General features: G+C 36.1%; 2 protein-coding genes across 6 annotated transcripts in view; one reads left to right on the top strand and one right to left on the bottom strand.

Annotated features, from left to right (window-relative positions):
- The window catches only part of CCDC146 (coiled-coil domain containing 146), a 175,249-nt gene that overhangs the window by 55,630 nt on the left and 94,944 nt on the right, over window positions 1-24,675 (top strand). The window lies entirely within an intron of this gene.
- FGL2 (fibrinogen like 2) lies at window positions 7,958-13,514 on the bottom strand. Its single transcript, XM_079150247.1, has 2 exons — window positions 12,829-13,514; window positions 7,958-10,682 (listed from the first exon to the last, which is right to left on the bottom strand). The coding sequence occupies exons 1-2, from the start codon at window positions 13,439-13,441 to the stop codon at window positions 9,976-9,978; spliced, it is 1,320 nt and encodes a 439-aa protein (XP_079006373.1). The 5' UTR covers window positions 13,442-13,514; the 3' UTR covers window positions 7,958-9,975.

Raw genomic sequence — 24,675 nt, 5'->3', positions numbered from 1 at the left:
CTGAGATCAACAGGAAGTAGGAAAGTGGATCGGAGAAAATGTTTTTTAATTCTTGCTCTGTACATAGAGTACTTTCATTCCCATTTTTGATTGCTTTTTAATTTTTTTTTCTGGTGCAAATCTTAAACACAGAAGCACTACATATATATAAAATAGATTTGTATGTGGCAGATAGGGAGGTGAAGGTCACAAGATGAAGGCCTTTGTCTCCCCCCTTTCCCTCTTCTGTCACCATCAGCCCTGCCCCATTCCCACCTGCCCCAAGACACCCCTGGGGAAACCCCTGCTGTGGACAGATCAAGTGCAACTGCATAAAACACTCTCCTACTCCCACCCCCACCTTGAGACCCATCTTATAGCACAGCATAAAGAAAATGCAGATCCATCTCCTGAGAGACTTGGGAAGCAACATGGCCCTGCTGAGGTTTCCTTTAGGAAATGGAGGAGTGAGTTCCACACACAATCAGCCGCAGATCTTCCTAAAATTCTCCCTCAGAGCAGATGCCTTGCCACATTTTTTCACTCCCTCTCTAAAAATCCTCCAGAAACTTGCCTTTCCACCCTCAGGCTGGGTTTTTCTTTGTATCTCCACCCATCTTCTCCTTGATATCTTTGGCCATTTCGTTATTTTTGTAATGCAGTTTTCAGAGTTCCCTCCAGTTTTCCTTCCCATCCAGTAGTATCCTGTTGTCCTCTAAAAGGACCAGGCTAAGCAATCAGTAGGTAATTGGGGAGACTGTGGATACTTGGGTCTGAATTTTCCCTTGCTTGATCATAAAGACTGTCACCTGCTTGACCTTATAGTCAAATCCCTCTGTAGTCTCATCTGCCATTCCTTTCTCCCCCTTTTTTTATTGTCCCTGCCACAAAGCCCATGCTGCAGCAAAATTAGATGATTGTTGCTAAATTAGTTCCTAATTTTCCACATTGCCGGTGCCTTTGCTCATTCCCCGCCCAGATCCTAGGAAGGGAGTGCTCTGCTTCCCATTTCTGTACTTCCAATTTCTTTGGGTCTTTCCAGGCCAGTTGGGATCCCACCTTTTTCTTTCCTAGTCACTTCTTGACAAAATGTGGATCACCTCTGCTTCTGTAACCTCCACAGTGATGTAGTCACCTCATGTCACTTCTTTCCTATTTTTAAGCCAATCTAAAGTAGCCTCAGGAGCTTTGAGAGCAGAAAGCAATGGGTACACTTCTTGATGTTCCTGGCAAACTTGGTTAGCTCACTATCTTGCACACAGCCAAGTCAAGATGTTCAAACAAGTAAATATCCATAGTAATTAGTAAAACACTCCATTAAAACAATCACTCTATGAAATCACCACTTTAAAAAGCAAACTTCTTTTTAAATTTCTTCCAAGTTTCTGTATGCATTTTCCACATTGATTCAACTTAAGTTCTCAGTAATTTAAATTTTTGAAATTAGAAACTTCTAATTCCAGAAATCCCAGTTTTGTCAGTTAAACCCCCAAAGGGATGTGTGCTATGGAAGCAATGATTATCAAATCCAGATCACACATGCACACAACCCTTTTCTTCAAGTGAAGTTAAAGATGTAGCCTCAAGATATAGGAAAGCAGCACTATTCCAGTTGGACAGTGTTTCACACATCATGCATTCTCCTGGCTTCTCCCCCAACCCTGATTTCTTTGGCACTCCTAAAATATATCCATAGAAACTTTGGGTTCTGGGGACAGATTGAAAGCCTCTGGTAGCAGCTCGACACATTAAATACCAACCCTGTATTCAACATGAAGATATATCTTTCCTGGTCAGCATCCATAATTACCATGATAGGGGGGTCCCTCTAGGTCTCCAAGGGAAGACTTTATCCGGTTTAAAAAATTTACTCAATGTGGGATAGAAATTTTAAAAGTAACCATCACCAACACCATTCATTTGTGATATATTTTACAAGAATTATTTTATTTAACAAATGAAAATGAGAACTTTGGCATTTACATGAGAAGTCTTCCAGCTTCCAAAGAACTTTAAAAAGTGCTTTGTATGTGAGCAGAATGTGTTCTCAGTGAATTCTGCCACGTAACCATGGAGTAAAACAGTGTTTGGAGAGCATAAAAACTTATTTGCCTTTTCTATCAGAGTTGTTATAAATTTTGACTTAGCTACAGGAAGACAATTTTTAACCACTAGGTTAAGTAGGGACATGAACAGACTTTAAAATATATTAATCAAAAAAAATCTCCTGTCAAAAATTATATAATTGTTTTGATAAGACACAAAAAGAAATGTTCCACCTTATACTGAAATATAATTGGAATCATTTCCTACTTTCTGGGTTTATCCAGAAAGTTAGTGGAGGGATGATACTGAGGCTTACTGTATATATACTTTCTTCATGGAAAATCAACCCATTTTGTGAAAAATACACCAAGAATGTCAGGAAAGCTGAAAAATGGATAATGGTCCACAAATGATAAACAGTTCATAGATAAACAAGACTCCCCCTTCAATGCAAGGAAGACAGTGCAAAGCCTCACTGGAGTATTAATCACAAGCAGAGATAACACTGGAAATACTCCTAGGAAAGTGTCCAGCATAGGGTTGGCATTCAGCAAGTGACAGCTGCTTATTATTAGTGTGTGGAGGCAAGAATCTAAGCAAAAATAAAAACAGGTTAGATTCATTAAAAAAAATTGCCATTACCAAATGGAAAATAAATGTAAGCAAATAATTTTGTGGGCCCTTCTTTGATAAACTTTTATAACATAAGCAAAAATTACTTGCATCTTGGAGAATATGAGAAAGCCAAGTTTCAGAGATAAAAGTTAAACCAGTTTGGAGATCCCATGTGTTCCCATATATGTTTCACTTGTATGTATGTTGCCTTTTGTAATAAACTATTCACTTTACACAGTATCATTCTCCTTAAGGAAAATTTAAAAATTAGTGATTAAACTCAGATTTTGAGAGTTTAGAAAATAATTTTGAAACTAAGCACACAGTAAACAAATGGTAAATATTGGATTCAAATAATAAATACAAAGAAATATTGATTATTTTGAAGGACTAAGACATAAAGATTTATACGTTTATTTTAAAATGTGATTATTTCTTTTCTAAAGAGAAGTGAGTATTCTTAGATGTATGGTATAGTTTTCCTCTTGAAATGCCTAATGATATGGATCTTTTTGAGAGACTGTGCTATGTCTAAAAGATACTGACCACCAGTTAGCTAAGTTAAGTGTGTTAGCTATGTTAAGTGTGGTGATTTTTCTTGTATTATTTTTTTTAACTACATGTAAGAGTTGCATATCTATTTTATTTTTATGGGCAGGTTTCCTTGTATATTATAGCATATGCATTACAAGTAATATGTATAAGCATACATGTGCAACATATGTGTATATATATATATGTACATACCTGTATGTATATATGAATACATATATAGATTTATCTTGATCCATCCATAAGGGAAACATACCCATTTGCAGAGAGTAACATTTGTTTCCACCTGCACCTGGAACTTTTAGTAAAAATTGTGAGTCAGATTCATTTATGGCCATTCACATTTTGAAAGCTAACTTTGATAACTTTTAGAAAATATTTGTGAAAGAAACAAAGTTGAATATCATTACTACCTCAAAAATAGAGAAGAGAAAAATCAATCTCTTCTTAACTAAAGATTTATAATCATAATGAACTATTACCATAATGATTTTAAATGATCATAAATCTTCCTTCAACCTGGACAGATACTGTTAACAAATGACAAAAGTGTTTGCCTTGTTCTGCGGCTCTATTCATGCTTCTTTTGCTATATGCACACTTGCACACATGTATGCACACACAGTGTCCTGCATGATAACACCCCAAACTCACAAGGTGGTTTCTTCCAGAAGACACAATATCCGAGGTTTCAAGATGTCGTTATTATCGTACTGCCTCCTTTCACTGTGACATGACCTCCAAAGTCAAGATCAGTATTTTGTAGACTACTATTATGGAATACCATTATGGTTTATAAGACATTCCAATAACTCAACGAAAGTGTTTCTGTCAAAAGGAAGGAAAAGTAAATCCAACTATAAAATAACCTAGAATAAATTTCTGTTCCAGTGGAAATACATCTCTGCCCTTCTACAAAGAAGCATCTATGGGATCTCTCAACTGACATAGTTACAGGGTGGGTGGAGTGGTAGTGCCTCCTCATCTCCAGCCTCTGCAAGGCCAGCTTCTCCAGGTTACTTCTGGAAAAATCTTTGTTCCATGTACACTTATTTACTAGGTGTTTCCTCTAGGCTCATGGGTTCCTTATCTACAATCTAGCAACTCTCAAATGTATTTCTGAACCCTAGGTGTCCTCCTTGAACTTCAGACTAATATCCAAATTCCTCTGTCCACTTGGGTGTCTTAGAGGTATTTAAATTTAAATAATGCTCAAAACTTCAAATTCCAACCCTCACCCACCCCATTCCTTACACACTTTCCACATAGGCTCTCCCTGCAGACTTTCTTCTTTCTTCAAAGTTGTGGTTTTGTGTAACACCTTCACTTTACTTCTCTTTTACTATCCACCACTGACCTTTGATGAGCTAATTTTGTCCACTGTGCCTTCAAAATAGGTGCAGTTCACTGAAACTACCAAAGTGCATGCATTCATCATCTCACACCAAGATTATAGCAAATACTTTATTGTGAGGTAGAGTCCTTGCTTCAGATTTAGCCTCCACTCCCAACATGAGTGATCCTTGAAGCCTGGATAAGATCATGTCCTTCTTCTACTCAAAACTCTCATGGTTCTTGTCTACTTGAGTAATAGACAAAATCCTTATCGTGGCTTACAAGGCCTAGATGATCTAGTACCCCGCCCCCATCCACAACCCTCCAAAGTTCTCTGATCTTATCTCTTGCATCTCCACCACTCCAAACTCTGCTTTTACAACAGAGCTCTTTGCTGACCCTCAAACATGCCAATCACTCTCCAGACTATGGACTTTGGCACCTCCTGCTCCTGTGACTTGGAACACTTTTCTCCTGCCTGCCAGGTATCTGCCTGCCTTGCTCTCTACTTTCTTTAGTTCTCTGTTCAAAGGCCACATCCACAGAGAGGTCTCCCTGGATCACTCTGTATTAAATAGTATCCCTCTTACATTCCCTTGTCCTGTTCATTTTTCATGGTGTATCTCACTTATTTATTTGTCTTTAATAACAATGACTAGGATTTTTGTCTGCTGGCCATTGATATCTCTAGTCTGTAGAAAACTGTGGTACATGGTGTTTAGTCAATAAGCATTTGTTGAATGAATTAAGGAAAATTCCATCCCAGATTTCCTATCTCCATTTGTTTTTGAGTTTTAAGGCATTTCTCACTTCTCAACAGAGATACTGTCAAATCTAGGTTTGTGTTAACTAAGAAAGCACACTATAAGAATAAAATATATATTCCAATCTAGCCTCCCTGATGAATCCATAATTTCTGGTAAATGCATCTGTATCAATAAATTCAGTAACATCTAAAATTTGATTTCTTCTTCCTTAGTTAAGCACCCTCAAAAATCTGTCTGCACACATCCTCCCTAACCTTTGCCAATAGGTTAAGGTTATTGTCTCCTTAATAACTTTAGCAAGGTTATGAAAGTTTTTCCTTCTAAAACTACACTATGCCCTGATTACAAATCTGCAGATGCTGATGGGTAGGATAAAGAACCAAAAAGAGAATTAAGATCCTTCCCTCAGGCAAGAAAGCAACAGTGTCTCCCAGCAAGACAAGGAGAGCCTCATCATACATTGGCAATAGGACCACTTCAAGTACTAAGGAAGGTTCAGTCACCTTGGAGGGTTCGGGGGCCTTTGGGTTCTCCAGTTGCACTCATTTTCCCTCATTTCTAGCTCTTTCCAATCAGTAAACAAAAGAGACCTGGTAAGGCTATGAGTCAATAGATGTTGCAACTTGGCAATGCACAGAATGAAATTAGAATTTGGATTCAGCCACCTCAGCTTGTTACAGGGAGGAGGTTGGAGTTGAATGAAGGTGGTTTGCAAAGCGGTCTTCAGGCTAATCCGTAATTTTTAAAGATTAATGTATGAATAAAATTTATTTCAGAATTACAATATAATATAAGCAGCGTGAAAAAGATCGCTTTTTCCTTAGGAACTCAGAAAGTGGAACATTCACTGTTCAGCCTGATACACCCAAACACCTCCATGTGGCATGTATCCCAGAAGCATATTCCCTAGGCTCCTTCTAAAAGTTTGTCATGATTATGTATCCAATTCTGTAGATTATATAATATTGATTTGCTATATGCCCTCCTTGATCATCACCTGTATTCAATCTCTCAAATTCTCTGATTTGACAATGTCCACTCCTTTCCCAATTGCAATTCTGGTTGCTTTAAATGGTAGCTTATTCTTAACCACCAAGTAATAACACTCCTGTCTCAAATCTCCTTTACACCTATTCAAACACACTGCAGAACTCAATTATTCAATAATACATAATAAGGAATATATAGGAGGCTGTAGAATCCAAGAGGAAACCCCACCCAATATCGTGGAAGACAGCTCACAGGAAAGAACTATTCAGGATGATGATGATTAAAAACAATATACTAGGTACTTACGTTATCTCATTGAATCTTCCTATTAAGTCTACCAGGCAGATTCTATTATTCTATTTTATAATCAGAGGAACCAAAAACATTAAGTGTTTTGCCCATGATCACCCAGTTTGCATATGGTGGAGCTGAAATTCAAAGCTAGAAATCTGGCTCTTGAGTTCCTGCCCCAACATGGTGATAAGACAAGACCCAGTGGGGGTTGAGGATGGCATTCTCTCTAGACCAAGGGCACAGTATACACAAAGTAATGTTGGTTCTCACACAACAAGGTGTTCAGTAGGGCAGGAGGGAGTAATGGCAGAAAATAGTACTGCAAAGGTAGGCAGAAATTGGTTCAGGGAGGGGCTCATTTGTTGGATTTCATCTTATAGGAAGTGAGGAGTTGTTCAAAGTTTTCAGCAGTACAATAAAATATCAGAATTGTATTTCTGAATAATCCCTCTGGCAGTGATAAGGGAGATGAATGGACATAGATTGGAATTGGAGGTACCGGCTACTAATAGGAAGAGTTTGCAGTGTCCTGAGGAGATAATGACTGAACCAGATCAGCAACATTGGAGATAGAAAAAGAGATGGAGTTGAATGACACAAAAGGAAACAGAAGATTTTGCATTGTAAACATGTTAACAATATCCTAGAGGGAAATAAGATAATGATGTTCCTCTATTTACCCCACCTTCCTGTTAATGAAATTGTACTCATTAATGTCTTCAAAGAGTTAAGAATGTTGGTGGCTGGGGTTGTGGCTCAGTGGCAGAGCGCTTGCCTAGCATGTGTGAGGCACAGGTTTGATTCTCAGCACCACATAAAAATAAATAAATGAATAAAATAAAGGTGTTGTGCCCATCTACAACTAAAAAAATAAGAAAGAATATTGTCTAGGTTAGGTAACCACACAATTTTTCAGACAACAGCAAATTTATATTTTACAAACAATAATTATTTCCACATTGAAAAATAAACACATGATTTTATGAGGCTTTAAAAAGACAGGAGTCATAACCCTAAATACACACAAAAGAATTTAAACAAGCTTACTGTAATGACATTACACACCCTTTTTACTTTTAAAACCTTTTATTGAGTGGTTATTAAAAAATAAGGATCAGTAAAAATTGTTATTCAAATATATCTAATGCTTTGTATATTTAAGCTCGATATTTATTGGATGCATGTGCCATTCATTAATCCATTTGGAGCATTACTGCTTATTAGAAAAATTTGATTTCCCCCTCAGTGATAGGTGAATCTACTCCACTTGAAATTTCTAAGGACCCAGTTTCAGTCAACATTTTCAAAGAATGATAATATTTAGAAATAAAGTCTTATCTTAATTAAGAAATATCAGCCACCAAAATGAAACCAAGACAAGAATCTAAAAATATTTATAAATTGTCCTCATTTATGGACATTAGCATGTATTAGTGAACAGTTATGTTAAGGTAAAGAACTTGCCCAGATACAATCTATTTCCATCAACACGTTGTAAAGTATCAAAGTCTAGAATATATTTTATAATGAGTGACATGCAATGATTCAAAAAAATTTTCTGTGTTAAGGAATTTATTAGAAAAGTGTTATAGAAGTATAATAGAAAATGTTTGATCTTTTGAAATAATGTGCAAAGATAGAATATTTACATGGATTAATGATTATTCACCAAATTCCCTCAAAATGATACCAAGTTCCCATTAAAATTGGTGGGCACTCTCTATAAAAGTATATATTTTTCTTTAGAACTGTATTTTGTGATAAGTCCATTTTATCACAGAAATTACTCATACATATTAATAATTACATATAGTAAACAAAAATGCCCTTATCCAAAACAAATATATAATATCAAAATCTATCAGAGACAGAAATAAAACATTGTATCATTTACATTTAGTATTCCACTGAATAGATACACATTTTGCATTTGAATAGGTACTATATTTTTCATTTTCATAATCATTTGATTACATTTTCATTTATCTTGCTCCTATGGTTTGAAAGTATTCATAACTTAGTTTTCATCATATTTTCTTGAAAACATTGTGCCATGTTTTAAAAAGAATTGTTAACCTAAAATAATTGACCTCATCAGTCATTTCAAAGGGGTAAAGATACATTTTTGTGAATATATTTTGAAAACTTAGTTAGTGTATTCCAACCAAACACTAGAAATTGAAGGTCAAATTTTTTGCTATGACTCACATACAATATAGTGAATAACTTCAAATTTTAGTCAAGAGACAAAATACTGTTTTGTCTGAAATTATCCTTTTTTGACAATGAAATTAAACATTATATGATTCTTAGCATTCAGAATGCATGAATTATAAAAGTTCCAGATACTTCTGTTTAGTTAAAAAAATAACACATTATCTCTGATAGTAAAATAAACAGCCTACCATTTGGGGTTTAAATATATAATATTCAAACTACTATACATTCCAAAATTCACGTTTTAATAAATAAATTTATTCATTCTAGAAAACTTAACTTCCTATGAAGGATATCATTCAATGATATTGCTTTGGGTATGAAATTGTCCTTCAAAGTATATGTAAACACTTCTTTCCTCACACACTCCTATCCCCAAAAAGAGAGGCTCCCAGTAGTCTAGCACAGTAGTGAGCAATCTTAATTTAAAAATGACTGTGCAGATATAGAAGAGGAAGATATATTAAAGCAGTTTTTACCATCAGACATCTAACAAGTTATAAATCATGAATGAATTTTCTTAAACCAGGGTTTTTAAGGTTATATTATTTTCTGACTCTTTTGGGGGGCTAACATCATGCTACCACATTTTACAATATTTAATGCCAAAATTTGCATTTTGTGACTATTACATGAACAACTTTAATTACATATATTATTTTTCTTTGGGAACTAAAATACTGTAAGCTCTTCCTGACCCAAAGTAAGTGCCATAAAATCAGTAAGTTTATCTCAGAATGAAAGTTACAGTGTTTAGAGAAAAATATACAAATAACTGCTCAAAGGCTGAAAAAAGTGACATATTTTCAAATGTGCATATTAATTCACAGCCAAAATAGAGACTGCTTGAATAGGATCTAGCTTGCTGAATAAACAATTGTTTAAATTTAGAAAGTAATACAAACATTGAGAACTTTTCAATTAATAGAAATTAAAAGAATTATAAAATGTATAATTCTCAATATTTTTGATTACTTGCAAGCATTCATTGGATAATAGCATCAAAGGAGTCTTTTTAAATGTATATTTCCACCTTTATTTCAAATGCTATGTTGTGTAAGAACCTACTCAGAGATCATTTTTAACCATAGAAAGGAATGTGAAATAAGGCATGTTCTACAGGACTGAAGGAATTAATTGCTGTTAGATAATGAACATTTAGAGAAATAAGCATTAGTGATTATGGCTTAAAGTGCTTGGGTCTAATCATCATTTTGGCTTCTTTAAAAGAAGACTTGTAGCCACCAGGATGAGCCTCACTTATGCCAGGCCAGGTACCCCAGAAAATTCCATTACGGACACCTCTGTATTTTTGGTGATAATATTTACCATTTAAGTTTGCAGAAAGACATGCATCAAACCACCACCCTGAACTGTAGTACAGCCCACAGTTCCCAGAGGGATATCGGTCATTGTCTCTATCTGGGGTGGTAAAAAACTTTAGATCGTGGTTATAATGTTTACTGAAACGTAATGCATCTCCCGCTGTGCCATTATAATTACCAATGTGTAAACGGTATTTGAGAAATTCATTAGCCACATAAAACTGATCATACAAGGCATATAGTTTGACACCATTAAAGTCTTCAAGATCTATTCTCAGAATCATTTCCTTACTCTTGGTCAGAAGATGGATCTTATCATTTCCCAGCCAGAATTCTCGTCTGAGATTTCCAAAGCCTGTTTTGTAGTCTTGCCAAGTTTTGGTGAAGTTGGTGCTTCCATCGAGACGAGCTTGTAGCACTGTCCAGCCTCCCCCCATGGTCTCCATGTCACAGTACACCTCAAAGCTGCTATTTTTGGGATCAGGTGTAACTCTGTAGGTCTCGCTGCTTCTTTTGCCTATTATGTAGTAGTCTGAACAATCTTTATATATTAGATGTTGAACTGAAGGAGGGAGAAAAGGAAGGCATTGGATTTTGTTAAAAACCACACATCTGAGGAATTCTTTAAATTATGAAACTGCTTTTGCGTATATAATTTTGATAATGAAACCTTGCTCTGCTAAACTTACCTGAACCTGATTAGCAAATGTTTTTAAGGCCTCAGAACAAAAACTTGTTTCTATGAAGTAGATGAGACTCTCTAACATACTCTTGTTTGGTAATAATGGTTACAACATCAACAAACAAGAAGAAGAAGAAAAGAATGAGTAAAGGTAATATTTAATGAGGACTACTTCCACATTCTAGGCATGCTACCAAAGATTAGATAACATTTTTACATTTCAGCATGTCATCTTATAATGTAGTTATTATTGCCACTTATGATTTTTTTATATTTTGATGATGAGGATATTTAGGCCCAAAGAGAATCATTGACTTGCTCATGTTCACACAAGCATTTGGCAGAGTGAGGACACAAATTCAGATCTGGTCATGATAGCAAAGCTTATTTTCATAACCATTTCATTCCTTTGTCCTAATTCAGATGATTCCAACTGTTCTAGAACTGCATTCCAGGCATACAAGCTTCTTGTTCCTTTAACCTAAAGGGGAAGATCACTCCTACTGTGAGAAAATTTTATTGAATATGTTTTGCTTGATGCATTAAGGTTCTAATGCACAGCATTGATCATAAATTCACATGATTTTACCTAACTATATAAAAGAGCTTGTGAAAATTTTTTTTTCAATAATTTGCCAATACTAGTCTGAATTTTTCATATAGGAAAGTACATTCACAGCCAGTGTTTCATGTGTTTGTTTCTAGAAATAAACAACAGGTGATCATGTTCAGGATAAATGTAATCAGTTAATAGAGTTTTATAGAAATCAAAAGACAGTGATTTATTTTCAGATAATTCTTACAAAAGTTCGTGACAAATAAGCTTAATATAAGATACTCCAATGCACAAAAATCTATTAGTGTGTATTTAGAACTTGGAATATTCAGTTACTTTCTCAAAACTTTTAGGAGAAAAGTGATTAATACCATCTTTTTCATATCATGACAAGTTACCATATAGCATCATATTTAATGTACACCCAGTGATGTCACCTAAGACATGATGTGCAATATGCAGAGCGCGTTCAGATATAGGCTGCCAAAAGTATTGACAACAGTGGTCCTGGAAACCATGAACTCCTTCAGAGGCAGATTCCCTGGGGATGGAGCATGTCTGGGGTACTTGTTCCAAAATTAAGTGATTGCTACTATACTCTCTCAATCTCAGATTCATGGCAAGCAGAGGTCCTAATGCAGAGATGGCTTTCCAAAGTATAATAAGACCAATCAGACCAGCAGCAGTGGTCCCAGGAGTCCAGGTGGAAAGCCAGAATTTGGGGGGAATCAATACTACTATTAATTCATTGACAGAATAGGCAAGGCTATCATCTTTAACATATGTTTATTAAAGTTAAGTAATTTGGATGGTGAGGATGGGTTCTATTATGTGCTTGAATGCTGCCAAAGGGTTAAAAAAAAAAAAGAAAGAATATGTACCATCCCTTAGTGGCATGCCAAAATTCTCCCCTAAAACACTAGGTCTCAAAGAAAAAAAATTTGCACGCACATGAAACTGCTTTTATTCCATCTATAAAATCTCCCATTTTCATTAGATATTTGAAGTTATGAATTGCAAATATTTTCTAAATCCTGTATGGATCACCTGTTGCTACATGAGAAGTGGCAGTCAGCCAACCACAAGAAAAACGAATTTCCAATGAACAAAGCACAAACACAGCATTGCCTTATCTCTTGTTTTCAAATGCTTCAGTGAAGAGATAGACTGCACTAAAACATTAAGAAATTCTGTGCTTCTGCTTGTGTGTAGATCTGGCATTAGCAACTAAGATCTTTGAAATCGAAAGTGCTTCCTAATGGATATAGAACTAATGATTTTTATAATTAGATTATGTATCATTTTTGTGGTCACATTAGAGAAAATATTTGTTTTTTTCTGGATTACTTTAACAAATAGATGTTTGTTTAATCCATCATCTATTCAACTTATTCATTCAGGTTAATGTTTATAGATACTGTCTCACTACCTCACATTCATGAACAAACGATAAGAAAACAGTATACACACCTGGCTGTGACTGGATTCGTTCTTGGCTGGGACAATTCGATGAACATTTGCCATCCAAATTATTGACAACAAATGTTAGATTTGCCACCTTGCTGTCAACATAATTTTCTATGTTGTTCATATTTACAAGATTCAGCTTCTCCAGGCGGCTGTGAAGCACATCAATCTGGTCTTTTGCACTCTTTAACTCAGAGGACAGCTTGTTCACCTCGCTCTCAAGTTCTTGCACTCTATTGTCACCAGCCTCTCCCGGGGCTCCTGTGCTGGGAAACAGCAGTCCATTTCTGCCTGGGTCTCGGTTGTCGTCAGCCTGCAGCTTGCAGTCTTGGCATGTTTTCTTCAGGTTGTTTACGATTTCCTTGAGGTTCTGAACTTCTTTGAACACCTCCTGGATCCTCCCGATCTCTGGGAGCTGGATAGCCAGCGGAGGCAGGCTCACCTGGAAGGGGCAGTCGCCTGCCTCGTTGCATTTCCCTCTGTTTTCTAATCTCACCGGGCAGGCGTCCTTTGCTCTTTGATCTTCAATTTCCTCTGTTTCATTGTTTGCAACAACCAAGAAACCATAAGCCGTGAGGACAGCTGAGCTCAGCCAGTACCAGTTAGGAAGCTTCATCTCTGCGCTGCGCTCACCCAGCAAGGAAGCAGCGTGCAGGGCCCCAGTGCTTTAACTGGGGCAGCCGCCTGAGTCAGGCTTTCTGCGTTTCCAGAAAAGGGCGGGAGCTTTTGCATCACAAGTTTCAGAACCGCACAGGAAGGGAAGATGGCCCTCACCGAATGCCGTTTATCCAGCCCTAATTCTTTCCCAGCCAAAATAACATACATCAGAATAAATAAATAATACACATTAATCTGTGGGATGCACATATTTGCCAAGATACACTTTAATGACTTGTTTTGTAAAATAAGTTTGCGCTTTATAAAATCTTTAATTTCAAAATAATTTGTTATACATTTGCTTGAAATAGACCACTTAATTATACTCAACTCATTTGGAAACAGAGTTTTAAAACATAAGTATTTATTATATTTTTTACCAAACTGTCTGAAGAAGAAAAATGGAAGTTGTCCTTTTTCAAAATTAGATTGGGGCACTGAGGACCTCGAGTTTTCTCCATGTTGGGCTTTCAGATGAAATCTTAAACACTTTTAAATGTTTCTAAAAAGAATAAAGCACAGTTTTCTGGCTCTTTGCAAGAAGACTTTGTTCCATCTGTTTGAAAAGGGGAAGAAAACTGGTAGAGGGAAAAAAAGCACTGCCTTCTCTTTTTTTCAACCATAGCATAGTATATGTAATTGTCTAACTGGCTAAAACGCATTCATAATGTAACACTGTATTTTATCAAAACCAGTAGCTGCCTCTTTTCCCAATTTTGTGATTGTACTGCCATCTTCCACAGTGACTTAAGTGTGAATCCCCCTCCCGTTCCAGGCTCTCTTCAGATGTGTCTCCTGCCTTTTCCACCAGCAGCCCTGGCAGGCAGGCCTTTGTTGTCTACCTCCATAGTGGGTTCCACCTGCTCTCTAGGTGTCTAGCATGTCACCTTGTCCACAACATGTCCACACTCACAAGAGTAGTTTTCAAACTCTTCTGCTAAGAGGCAGGAAGGGGAACTGGCTTGAATTACAGAAAAACCACCTCCTTTTCATTGGTTTTGCACATTGGTATCTCATAAGATTTCTGACTTTTAAAAAAAGGTTTTGATTGCTTTTAAAGTGATTTCAACACCACCAACATAGATAAAAATCCATATTCTTTATTGTAGCAGTTAAGGCACTCTGTAATCTAGCTCATATGTTTTTTAGCCTGACTTCTGATGACTTTTCTATACACTCCCTTCATCTGTTCATGTTCTGGAAATGTGCCAGAACATTTCTGCTTTCATGACTATGCTTACTCCTGAATACACAGGAGACTAGGATTCCAACTCTGAATCACTTCCCCTGGATACACAGATCGTTAACTTTACTGCACTTCTGTTCCTATATGGTAAAGGAGGGATTTAGCTATTCTTTGCTCATACAGGAATGAGAGTTACACAAACTTTGAGTGCTTAAGGAAAAAAGGGGAATATATACATGTAACATTGTTTACAAACATTTGTCAAGCACGCTCTACACACCTTATGTCTCATTTTCCTGTCTAAAATGTTTGGGTGTCCTTTGGGAACTGGTTCTTGTCCCTTTAGGATCCTCAGAAAATTCCCCAAATAAAAGTAGAAAATTACTATATTTATTTCATTGTTGCTGATACATGATACTCAGGATTTTTAATTTTAAATGCTTAAGTTGAATTTTAAGTATTGACAAACTACTAAGTAGAAATATCTAGCAAAAAGACATTGAGATATGAAAATCAGCACAGCATAGCTGTGGATGTCAGTTTGTGAAACTACAGGTACCAAAAGGCTCATCAAAGAAATAAGGCAAGAAGCAGGGGAGTGCAGTGTCAGAAAAACAGGAGAGAGGGTTTCATGGAGGAGGTCATCAGAAAATCAGAAACTGAGGTGCTCACATCCTTGTCCTCAACTCCTGTGGAATTCTCTGCCCTCTGCCCTTGACCTTCTGCCTCCTCCCTCTTGCTGAAAAGCCTTTCTGGATTCTCTCACCCAGTCTGCCCTGACTCCTGGTGTTTACTACTGATCGCTCATAGCAGTGTCAGAATCTTCCCTTCTACCCCAAATCTACCCCAACCCAGCACTGACACATTTTACTCACTTACAGAAGTGTTTTGAATCTAAACAAATTAACAACATTACAAGATGAACTTTTTTTTTTTGGACTAGGAATTGAACCCAAGGGCACTTAACCACTGAGCCACATCCCCAAACCCCCTTTTATGGGGGGGGGGCAGGGTACCGGGGATTAAACTCAGGGGCACTCAGCTACTGAGCCACATCCCCAACCCTATTTTGTATTTCATTTAGAGAACAGGATCTCATTGAGTTGCTTAGCACCTCGCTTTTGCTGAGGCTGACTTTGAACTCATAATCCTCCTTCCTCAGGCCCCCAAACCACTGGGATTATAGGCAGGCACCACCACACCCAGCCATGATGAACTTTCAAAGTAATAAGATTTGCTTCTATAAGACACATATGAAAATTACTTTCATCAGTCTATATTTATAACATTTTCAGGCTTCTTTTTGTATACAAAATACATTTAAGAGAGGATTTGCATTTTCTCTATCTGGATCATATCCTAGATTAAATTTTCATTTTCCCTCATATAGTATTTTTGTGAATAAATGTTTCTATTTGTACCAAAGTAAGTAAATTTAATGGAAATTCTTTATAGTGTTGAGATTCTTTTATTGTTAAACTTAACATTTATAGTTTCTGGTATTAAATTCTGAAGCCCTTAATTATTCTTTAGTGCATATGTGCTTTTCTGATAAGAAAACGAAGACATTCACTTTTTAAAATTGATTTTAAATTTCAATAGTTAAAAAAAAGTTTAATATTCCTTAGGAGTCTTATTCCTTATGGAATTTCATGAAAAGAACTTTAAAACAAAATCCTGATTTCAACAACCCATAGAGAGATCAAGAATACCTCACTTTTTCTAAAGGTAGAGTAATAGTAGTTAAGTTCTTTGATATTTGTTGTAAGTCCCTCTTATCTGGCATAGATAAGGAAATTCAGGCTGGAAATTTCTCCATGATGAATCTATCATGAAAGACCTATTACGTGAATCCTTGAGGATCCTGAACCAACCGAAGTATAGAGTAGAAATATCCAAAGATCTACTAATAAGAGTCATCTGCTATGCTAATAGCCTGGGTCTTCAGTGTGGTATGCAAGGCTCATTGTGTTAGCATTTTATAAAACTAGAATATTCCATAGATGTCTTGGGGTATCCATTAGTCAAAATGTATCAACACAATCTCTTATATGTTTCATACCAAGCCAGGGGTCATGGAGGATTCCAGACATTCATGGATATGGCATCTAATTTTGCTATCATCTCTAAATTTTCAGAAATTTAGAAAACTTCTCATTATAGTTTAGATATAAGGTAACCCCCATAAGTTCCTGCATTAATTCAGGAATGCTCTTAGGTAAAATGATTAGTTTGTGAGAGCTGCAACCTAATCAATTCATCCTAGTTTGAATGGACTGAATGGTAACTGTAGGTAAGTAGGCTTTTCTGGAGGAGGTGGGTTACCAGAGTGTTTGCTCTCTCCTGTGGCCCCACCCTGAGGGGAGCAACTTTCTTCTGCTGGGCCCTTCCCCCATGATGTGCTGCTTCATCTTGGGCCCAGAGCAATGGAGTCAACCATCTGAGACCTCTGAAGCTATGAGCTCCAAATGAACTTTCCTTCCTCTGAGTTGTTCTTGTCAGATATTTTGGTCACAGTCACATAAAAAATGACTAAAACACTTGTCATAAGCAATATCAAAGAAACAAAATATATTTATTTCTTAAATTGGAGATAGATCTTAGTTTCTATATATATATACCAAAACAAACAATAAAATTATAGTAAATTATGAAAATAAAATTGTGGTATTTGGCATCTTCTCTTCATTTCTTGTGACTCATGGTAGTTATGTTCCATAAATTCATCACAAACATTAAATTAGCAAATATTAAACCACTACTTTCACAGTTATGTTTCTAAAAGCTTCTGATCCCATAATTTTCATCAACCAATCAATGCATAACCTTATTTTTAATGTGTTTCTGTTTAAAAACACTTTATTTAATGTATATTGTTGATTCAATAGCATGGAATTCATGACCAACAGATCTATAACTCATACCTAAAGGAGGCTTATCTAAAAAAGCATATTTTCTCTATAAGGCACATCACAACCTTTCTGTGATTAATAACTCAGCATTTCAGCACTATAGTCAGGGACCATGTTAAACAGTGAAGTCACCAATAAAATCCACAAAAATGTGAAAAACTTCCACTGCAGCACAAAAAGGGTACTTGTTTACAGTATGAGAGCTTAAATGAGAACGTAGAATGTGGCTTTCTTTGACTTCAGCTGGCAATGTTATGTTTGGCAACTCAAATTTTTTTTCATCAATCTGTGCATGTCTATAAATGATCTCACAAATACTGCTTTTAGGGTTATTCTGTAATTTGGAATGGAATGTACCCCAGTGGCCTATGTATTACAGGCTTGGTCCTCAGTGGTAGTGCTATTAGGAGGTTATAGAATCTTTAAAAGGTGGGACCTCATAGGAAATCTTCAGGTCATGGGGGATGTACCCTTTAAGGAGGTAACAGTACCCCCATCCCTTCCACTTCTGCTCTTTGACTTTCTGACCATGAGGTGAGCAGATTTGCTCCCCATTTGCTCTGTTGTCCCAGACCTAAACCAATAGGGCCAACTGAACATGGACTAATCCTCTATAACTGTGAGCCAAAATGACCTTTTTCTCTTTATAAATTGATTACCTTGGGTATTTATTATAGTATCAGAAAGCTGAATAATATAGGTTACAAGTGAATTTTAGTAATTAAGGCAAATTTACAAAGATGAAATTCATGAATAATGAGGATTGACTATATGTTCTTATAAAATCCATGACTTTAAATTATTGGAAATGTCTATACATTTATTCCAAACTAAAATGGTTATTTGATTTTACCTGTTTTAACACTTGCTTCCCTTAGGATTTTGTTCATTTTGTCTGTATTTGGCATTTTGAAATAACATATAAACATGAATGTATATAGGCTACAGCATGTATCTATGTTCCATAATGTTGCATTTCAGTTTGTGGGACTGGGGTTGTAGCTCAGTAGCAGAATGCTTGCCTAGCATGCATGAAGCCCTGAGTTTAATCCCTAGTACCATGCACACGCATGCGCGCGCACACACGCATACACACACACACGAAAAAGAAGAAAAGAAAAATTTCAGTTCATTCATAAAAATAGTATGCTCCTAAAAATAATTATGGGAAACTAAAAATTCTATGCTGCTTAAACAAATTTTGTGCATAATGTGTCTCTTTTAAATGTCTAGTCTTACATGCTTTGAAACTAACTTTTTAGAGTCCTAAGTTTATCTTATAAAATATCTATATCAGCATGTAAACCTTTCATCAAATTTAAAAGGCCATCTCCACTGTGCCAGTAATTAAAGAAATTTTATGAAATGAAATACATGTCGTTTTTAATGGTCAAGCTTTGAAACAAAGTGATAGTCCCTCATCCAAGGTGTTCTAAGGAAATCTTTTAAACATGATTTTAAGTATTTATCTTTCTGAGGTGTGGAGTCTTTATTTCTCATTCTGCTTCTAGTTTGATATTATCTATGATTTGAGTCATTTCCTGTTATTTGCAGTGAAAACTTTTCAAAGTAAAAGAAACCACTCATGATCATTATCAATAGATATAAAACTGATGATTGTTTTAAACTAGCCACCATTATTTGTCAGTTTCCTGTGCTTGCGGATTTGACACAGAATTATTTTGATGTTTACATGTATGAATGTCACGTGTTTTGACACCTGATAACAAAGTTCAACTGCAACAATTGCTGTTTCACACAGAAAGATGTCAAAATATACAAATTGTATCTGTTGAACATAAATATAGATTTAAAATAAAACTCTACTTATTACTGTGACCACTCAAAACATACCAAGATATAACAGAGTGAAAAGGGCTTTAGATTAGTATCACTGAACCTGAGTTCCAGTGAAGAAACATCCACTAACCCTTACGTCAAACAAGGGCTTAGGGAAGCTAGGCCATGGTTTTCTCTTCTGTCATATGACAAAGTTAGAAATCTATAAGATCCTTTGCAGGTGGTACATTTTATGATGCTGAAGGTTATTAATCAGAAGTCAAATAATAGCAGAGCAGATCATCAAAATGTAAACAGAAATATGGTCTGTCCTTCAATTAAATCATTAACTCCAATAGAAAATCATAAAGATGTTCTTTTTAGCAATTTTTCCATTCAACAAGTAATTGTTTTACATTTATTGAACCAAGCCCTGTAGAAACCCTGGGGTTAACAAGGATAGAAAATCAGGCCTCTCCCTGACTTCATGGGCTTAAAGTTGCAGAGCAATGAGTTTCAAGCCACAGTCTTGAGTAAAGGCTGTTCAGTCTTTGAGTAGGGTTCAGTAAACACAAATTTTCAAACCCCTCATTGCCTTCCACTGTGTCATGGCATTGTCCTCTCCTAGGAACCCTGAAATGGCCACTTTTGGAGTTATTTTTTCCAAATTAGATCACAAAGGTGGCATCTATAAATAACTACCACTATGGTGCATCTATGCTGCCTGGACAGAGAAGAAAGCTTACTGGATTTCCTCTTTACTAGGCTTCTCTATTTCCCTCTTAACCCATCTCAACAACTACCACTACTCCAAAATCTCCCATTTGCAAAGCAGAAAAATAACTGTTTAGAATGAAAAAGATTTTTAAAAGAAAACCTTGTTCCATGCAAATGGCATGTTTAGCTTCTCTGGGCTAAAATTTGAGTCTGGTGTTTATTCAATAAATTAAAGATTCTCTAGAATATATAAAATATATAGTCTACATCATTGGAAATATAAAATCATAGGTGGCAAATACATTACAACTTTCTGCTTTTTATATTTGCTATTTTCCCAGTTTTTTCCCCTCCCCCTTTTTAAATCTTTGCTTCTACTATGGGAAGCAGTGGAGGTAAGGAGAGAAAAGACGTTGATTTTCTCCTTTGTCTGTCTTTACTTGAAGAACCCAAGCCAAGTTTAAGTTGCTCCAAAAATAGCAAACATCTGCTGCTTATTATGTGGCCCATCTTCTCTAAATTTTCTCTTCGATTCCCACCCTGAGGTAGAAGACAGAAATATAATGTAGAAGAATGATGTAGAACCCACAGAGATGGAAGTGGTAAGGGAAAGATGACAAACAGTGAGCAAGAAGGGAAAGGAGGGGGAGAAATAGAACATAATTAATACAATATTTTGTTTAATGATATTAAGTTCATATGTTAAGCTAATTTTTTAGGAGTGGATTTGAAGAGAATAGATTTTAGAGGACCTGATGAGAATCATAGCATTAGGGCATCAAAGATAAATGCCTTCTCTTCCATTCTGACCGTGGCCAGTCTTGCTAATAGTTGCTTTGGCTTCTATTATTATAATGCCCATGGACAAAGTTAAATAAAGTTGTAGGACATCCAGTTTCCAAATAGCTTAATTCTACAAACAGTGTGATTTTAGCCAAAACACACAATTTCCAAATGTGTAATGGAATTCTGCTGTGGAACTGCTTGCTATTCATTGCTATTCATTATCATTTCTTGAGTTTTTCATATTTTATAACCACAAAATTGCAAAACAATATTGTCAGGTAGAAGTTGAATGAATATAAAAAATAGCTTTTTGAGTTTGCTAAGCAACTTTAACGTTTACACAGCTATTTCAAGCTCATTTTTTGCAATGCCTAAAGACCTCAGGAAGTGTTGGTACTCCATATCAACATCAGTCCCTTCAGTTTGCAGATAAAGAAACATATCTTGGAGAAGCTAACTAATCTATCCAACCCTGACTGAAACTGCTTAGGTTTCCAAATTTCCAGACTATTTATTAGATTCACCTCTTTAATATTGAAAAAATGTTACAGAAATAGGGCTTACCCATGTCAAAATTCCTAATACAATCCTTCTGGGATTTTCCAATGCAATAGTTTCTCCAGGTCCTTCAAAACAATTGGGAGTCCCCAGATGTGCTATTCACAAGCCTTGTTGTACATGAATATGACTCAGTTTGCAAAGCCGAGCTTCTTCTAAAAATTTTTCCCATTTGTCTTTCTATTTTTATATTTGTGTGTGTTGTCTTAGAGGATAAATTCTTAGAATAATAACTTTAAAAAAAAAAAACATTTTGTGCCCATTCTTCCCAGAGCTGCATTGTCCAAGGCACATGACCAAAAAACATTTTTAAAAATTTCAAATTATAATTGAAATACTTGCTCATCACAAAAGAGATTAGAAACTACAGAAATGAGTATGATAACCATAATACTACTGCTTTTTTGATTGTGGTAAAACATACATAAAATTTCCTGTTTTAACCACAGTGTAGTAGTATTAAGCACATTCACATGTTGAACAACCTACACTATCCATCTCCAGAGCTCTTTATCACCCTTACCAGAAACTCCCTATCTGTGAAACAGTAACTTCTGCTCCTTCAAGCAACTTTTGTCTGTCTTATTGGATTTGACTATTCTGGGCACCTCATATGAGTGAAATTATACAGAATTTATCCATTTGTGTCTGGATTATTTTACTTAACACAGTGTCTTCAAGTTTCATTCATGTTGTTCCATGTATCAGAATTTTATTATCTTTTGAAGGCTGAGCAATATTCCATTGTTCGTATGTATCATATTTTTAAAATATTTGTTCTTTTTGTTTATTTATTCAAATTGTGCATAGTTCAGACACAATGTGATATTTTGATTCATGTGTGAATGAGATAATGATCAACTTGGGTAATTAGCATATCTATCATCTTAAACGTTTATCTTTTTTTGAATTTTTATTAGTTCTATCTAGTTATACATAACATTAAGATTCATTGTGATGTAATTATAAAGGTATGGCATATAATTTGCTCTGATTCAATCCTCAGTATTTTTCCTTTCTCTCCCCTTCTTCTCTGTTTCCTTTGCTTTGTCTCGTCCAGCAAGTACAATGAAGACTCGGCTCTCAAATGAAGTTTTAAGGTCTTTATTTTTATGGGAGAGCTTCTGAGCCGAGTGCCTGGTTCTTCCTCCTCCTCCACCGCCGCCGTCTTCTTTTTCTTCTCTTGTTGTGCAGCTTTCTCTCTCCTTCTTTTCTCTCGTGCAGCTGCTACTTCTCTCTTCTTCCTCTCTCGTTGGCCACGGCCGCCTCTCCTCTTTTCTCATCCCGCAGCTGCTGCCTGCCCTCCTTGCCTTGCTTGCTCTGCCTTGCTTGCTCTCCCCGCCGCACAAAGTACGCAGCTTTTTGGGATATAACAGCCAATCACCTTAATGGGTCAGGCGTTTGGCTCGTGGAGACTTAATGGTGGGTAATGAGGACATGTACTGATCACGAGCTAAGCACGGTCGCGGAGGAGATCAGTCAGCCAATAGAAAGCACTTGCAGCTGAGCTTCTCGGAGCCATCTTAGGGCGAGGCCAGCCACCACTGCGGGCCCTACAGGGCAGCGGCCTCCAACACTGCTCTATCAATTTTTCTGCTATTTGCTTATAGTTTCTTCAAATTAGTGTCTTGTGGATGTACATAATGGTGAGATTCACTGTGGTATAGTCATATGTGTACATAGGAAAGTTAATTCAGATTCATTGCACTATTTTTCCCTTACCCTTCCTGTCCTTCTTCCATCCGCTCCCCCTCAATCCTCTTCCTCTACTCCACTGATAATCTTCTATTTTTGATGGAATTCTGTGCCCTCTTTTTTCTTTTTCTTTTTCTTTTTTTTTTTCCTTATTTTGGACTATCTTCCATATATTAGAGAAAACATTCTACCTTTGACTTTCTGGGTCTGGCTTATTTCACTTAGCATGATAGTATCCAGTTCCATCCATTTACCAGCAATTGCCATAATTTCATTATTCTTTATGACTCATACTCCATTGTGGATATATACCACATTTTATTTATCCATCCATCTGTTGAAGGGCAACTAGGTCAGTTCCATGGCTATTATGAATTATACTGCTATAAACATTGATGTGGCTGCATCCCTATAGTACGCTCATTTTAGATCTTTTGGATATATACTGAGAAGTGGGAGAGCTGGGTCATATGTGATTTCAGTCCTAGTTTTTTGAGAAATCATTATACTGCTTTCCAGAGTGATTGTACTAATTTGCAGTACCACCAACAATATATGAGTATACCATTTTCCCCACAATCTCACCAACACCTATTATTTGAATTCTTGATAATTGCCATTCCTATGGGAGTGAGAGGAAGTCTCTATGTGGTTTTGATTTGCATTTCCCTATTGATAGAGATGTTAAACATTTTTTCATATATTCATCGATCATTTCTACCTTTTCTTTTGGGAAGTGTCTGTTTAGATTTTTTATGAGTTATGGGGGTGTTGAGTTCTTTATATATTCTGAATATTAATGCCCTGAGGAACAGGTGAAAAGGTCTTCTCCCATTCTGTAGGCTCTCTCTTCATGCTATTGTTTCCTTCACTGTGTGGAAGCTTTTTAATTTAATGCCATTGCAATTATTGATTTTTAAATTTTATTTCTTGTGCTTTAGGAATATTAGTCAAGGAAGCTGATTCCTGTAGCAATATGCTGGAGTGTTGGGTCTACATTTTCTTCTAGCAGTTGCAGAGTTTCTGGTCTCATTCATAGGTCTTTGATCCACTTTGAGTTGACTTTTGTGCAGGGTTCCAGTTTTATTCTTCTGTATATGGATATTCAGTTTTCCCAGCACCTCTGCTTAAAAAGGCTGTCTTTTGTCCAACATGTTTTTTGGTAACTTTGTCAAGTACCAGATAACTGTATGTATGTGATTTTGTCTCTGTGTCTTCTATTCCATTGGTCTCCATGTCTTTTTTTTTTTTTTTTTTTTTTTGGTGCCAGTACTGTACTGCTTTTGTTACTATAGCTCTGAAGTATAATTTGAGATAAGAACATTCAAAATCATCTCATATCTATTTTGTGATATAAAGTACAGTAATTATTTTTACTCTGCTATAGATTATTTCATACATTTATTAATAATTTTAGGGCTGGGGATACAGCTCAGTTGGTAGAGTGCTTGTCTCACAAGCACAAGGCCCTGGGTTCAATCCCCATCACTGCAAAATAATAATAATAATAATTTTAACTGTACATATTAATGGGATTAAGTGTAATATTTCCATGAATGC

The sequence above is a fragment of the Sciurus vulgaris genome, assembly GCF_902686455.1.
Source record: "Sciurus vulgaris genome assembly, chromosome: 8".
Taxonomy (NCBI): Eukaryota; Metazoa; Chordata; class Mammalia; order Rodentia; family Sciuridae; genus Sciurus; species Sciurus vulgaris.
Note: the sequence above shows the minus strand (reverse complement) of the source record. Positions and strands in the feature narration are given on the sequence as shown.

Bases quoted from the DNA above. Each gene is read 5' to 3' on its own strand.
- FGL2 (XM_079150247.1), bottom strand. From the start codon at position 13,441: ATGAAGCTTCCTAACTGGTACTGGCTGAGCTCAGCTGTCCTCACGGCT. The intron at 10,683-12,828 runs GTGTGTATACTG...TCCCTCCTTCAG, and splicing joins ACGAATCCAGTCACAGCCAG to TTCAACATCTAATATATAAA.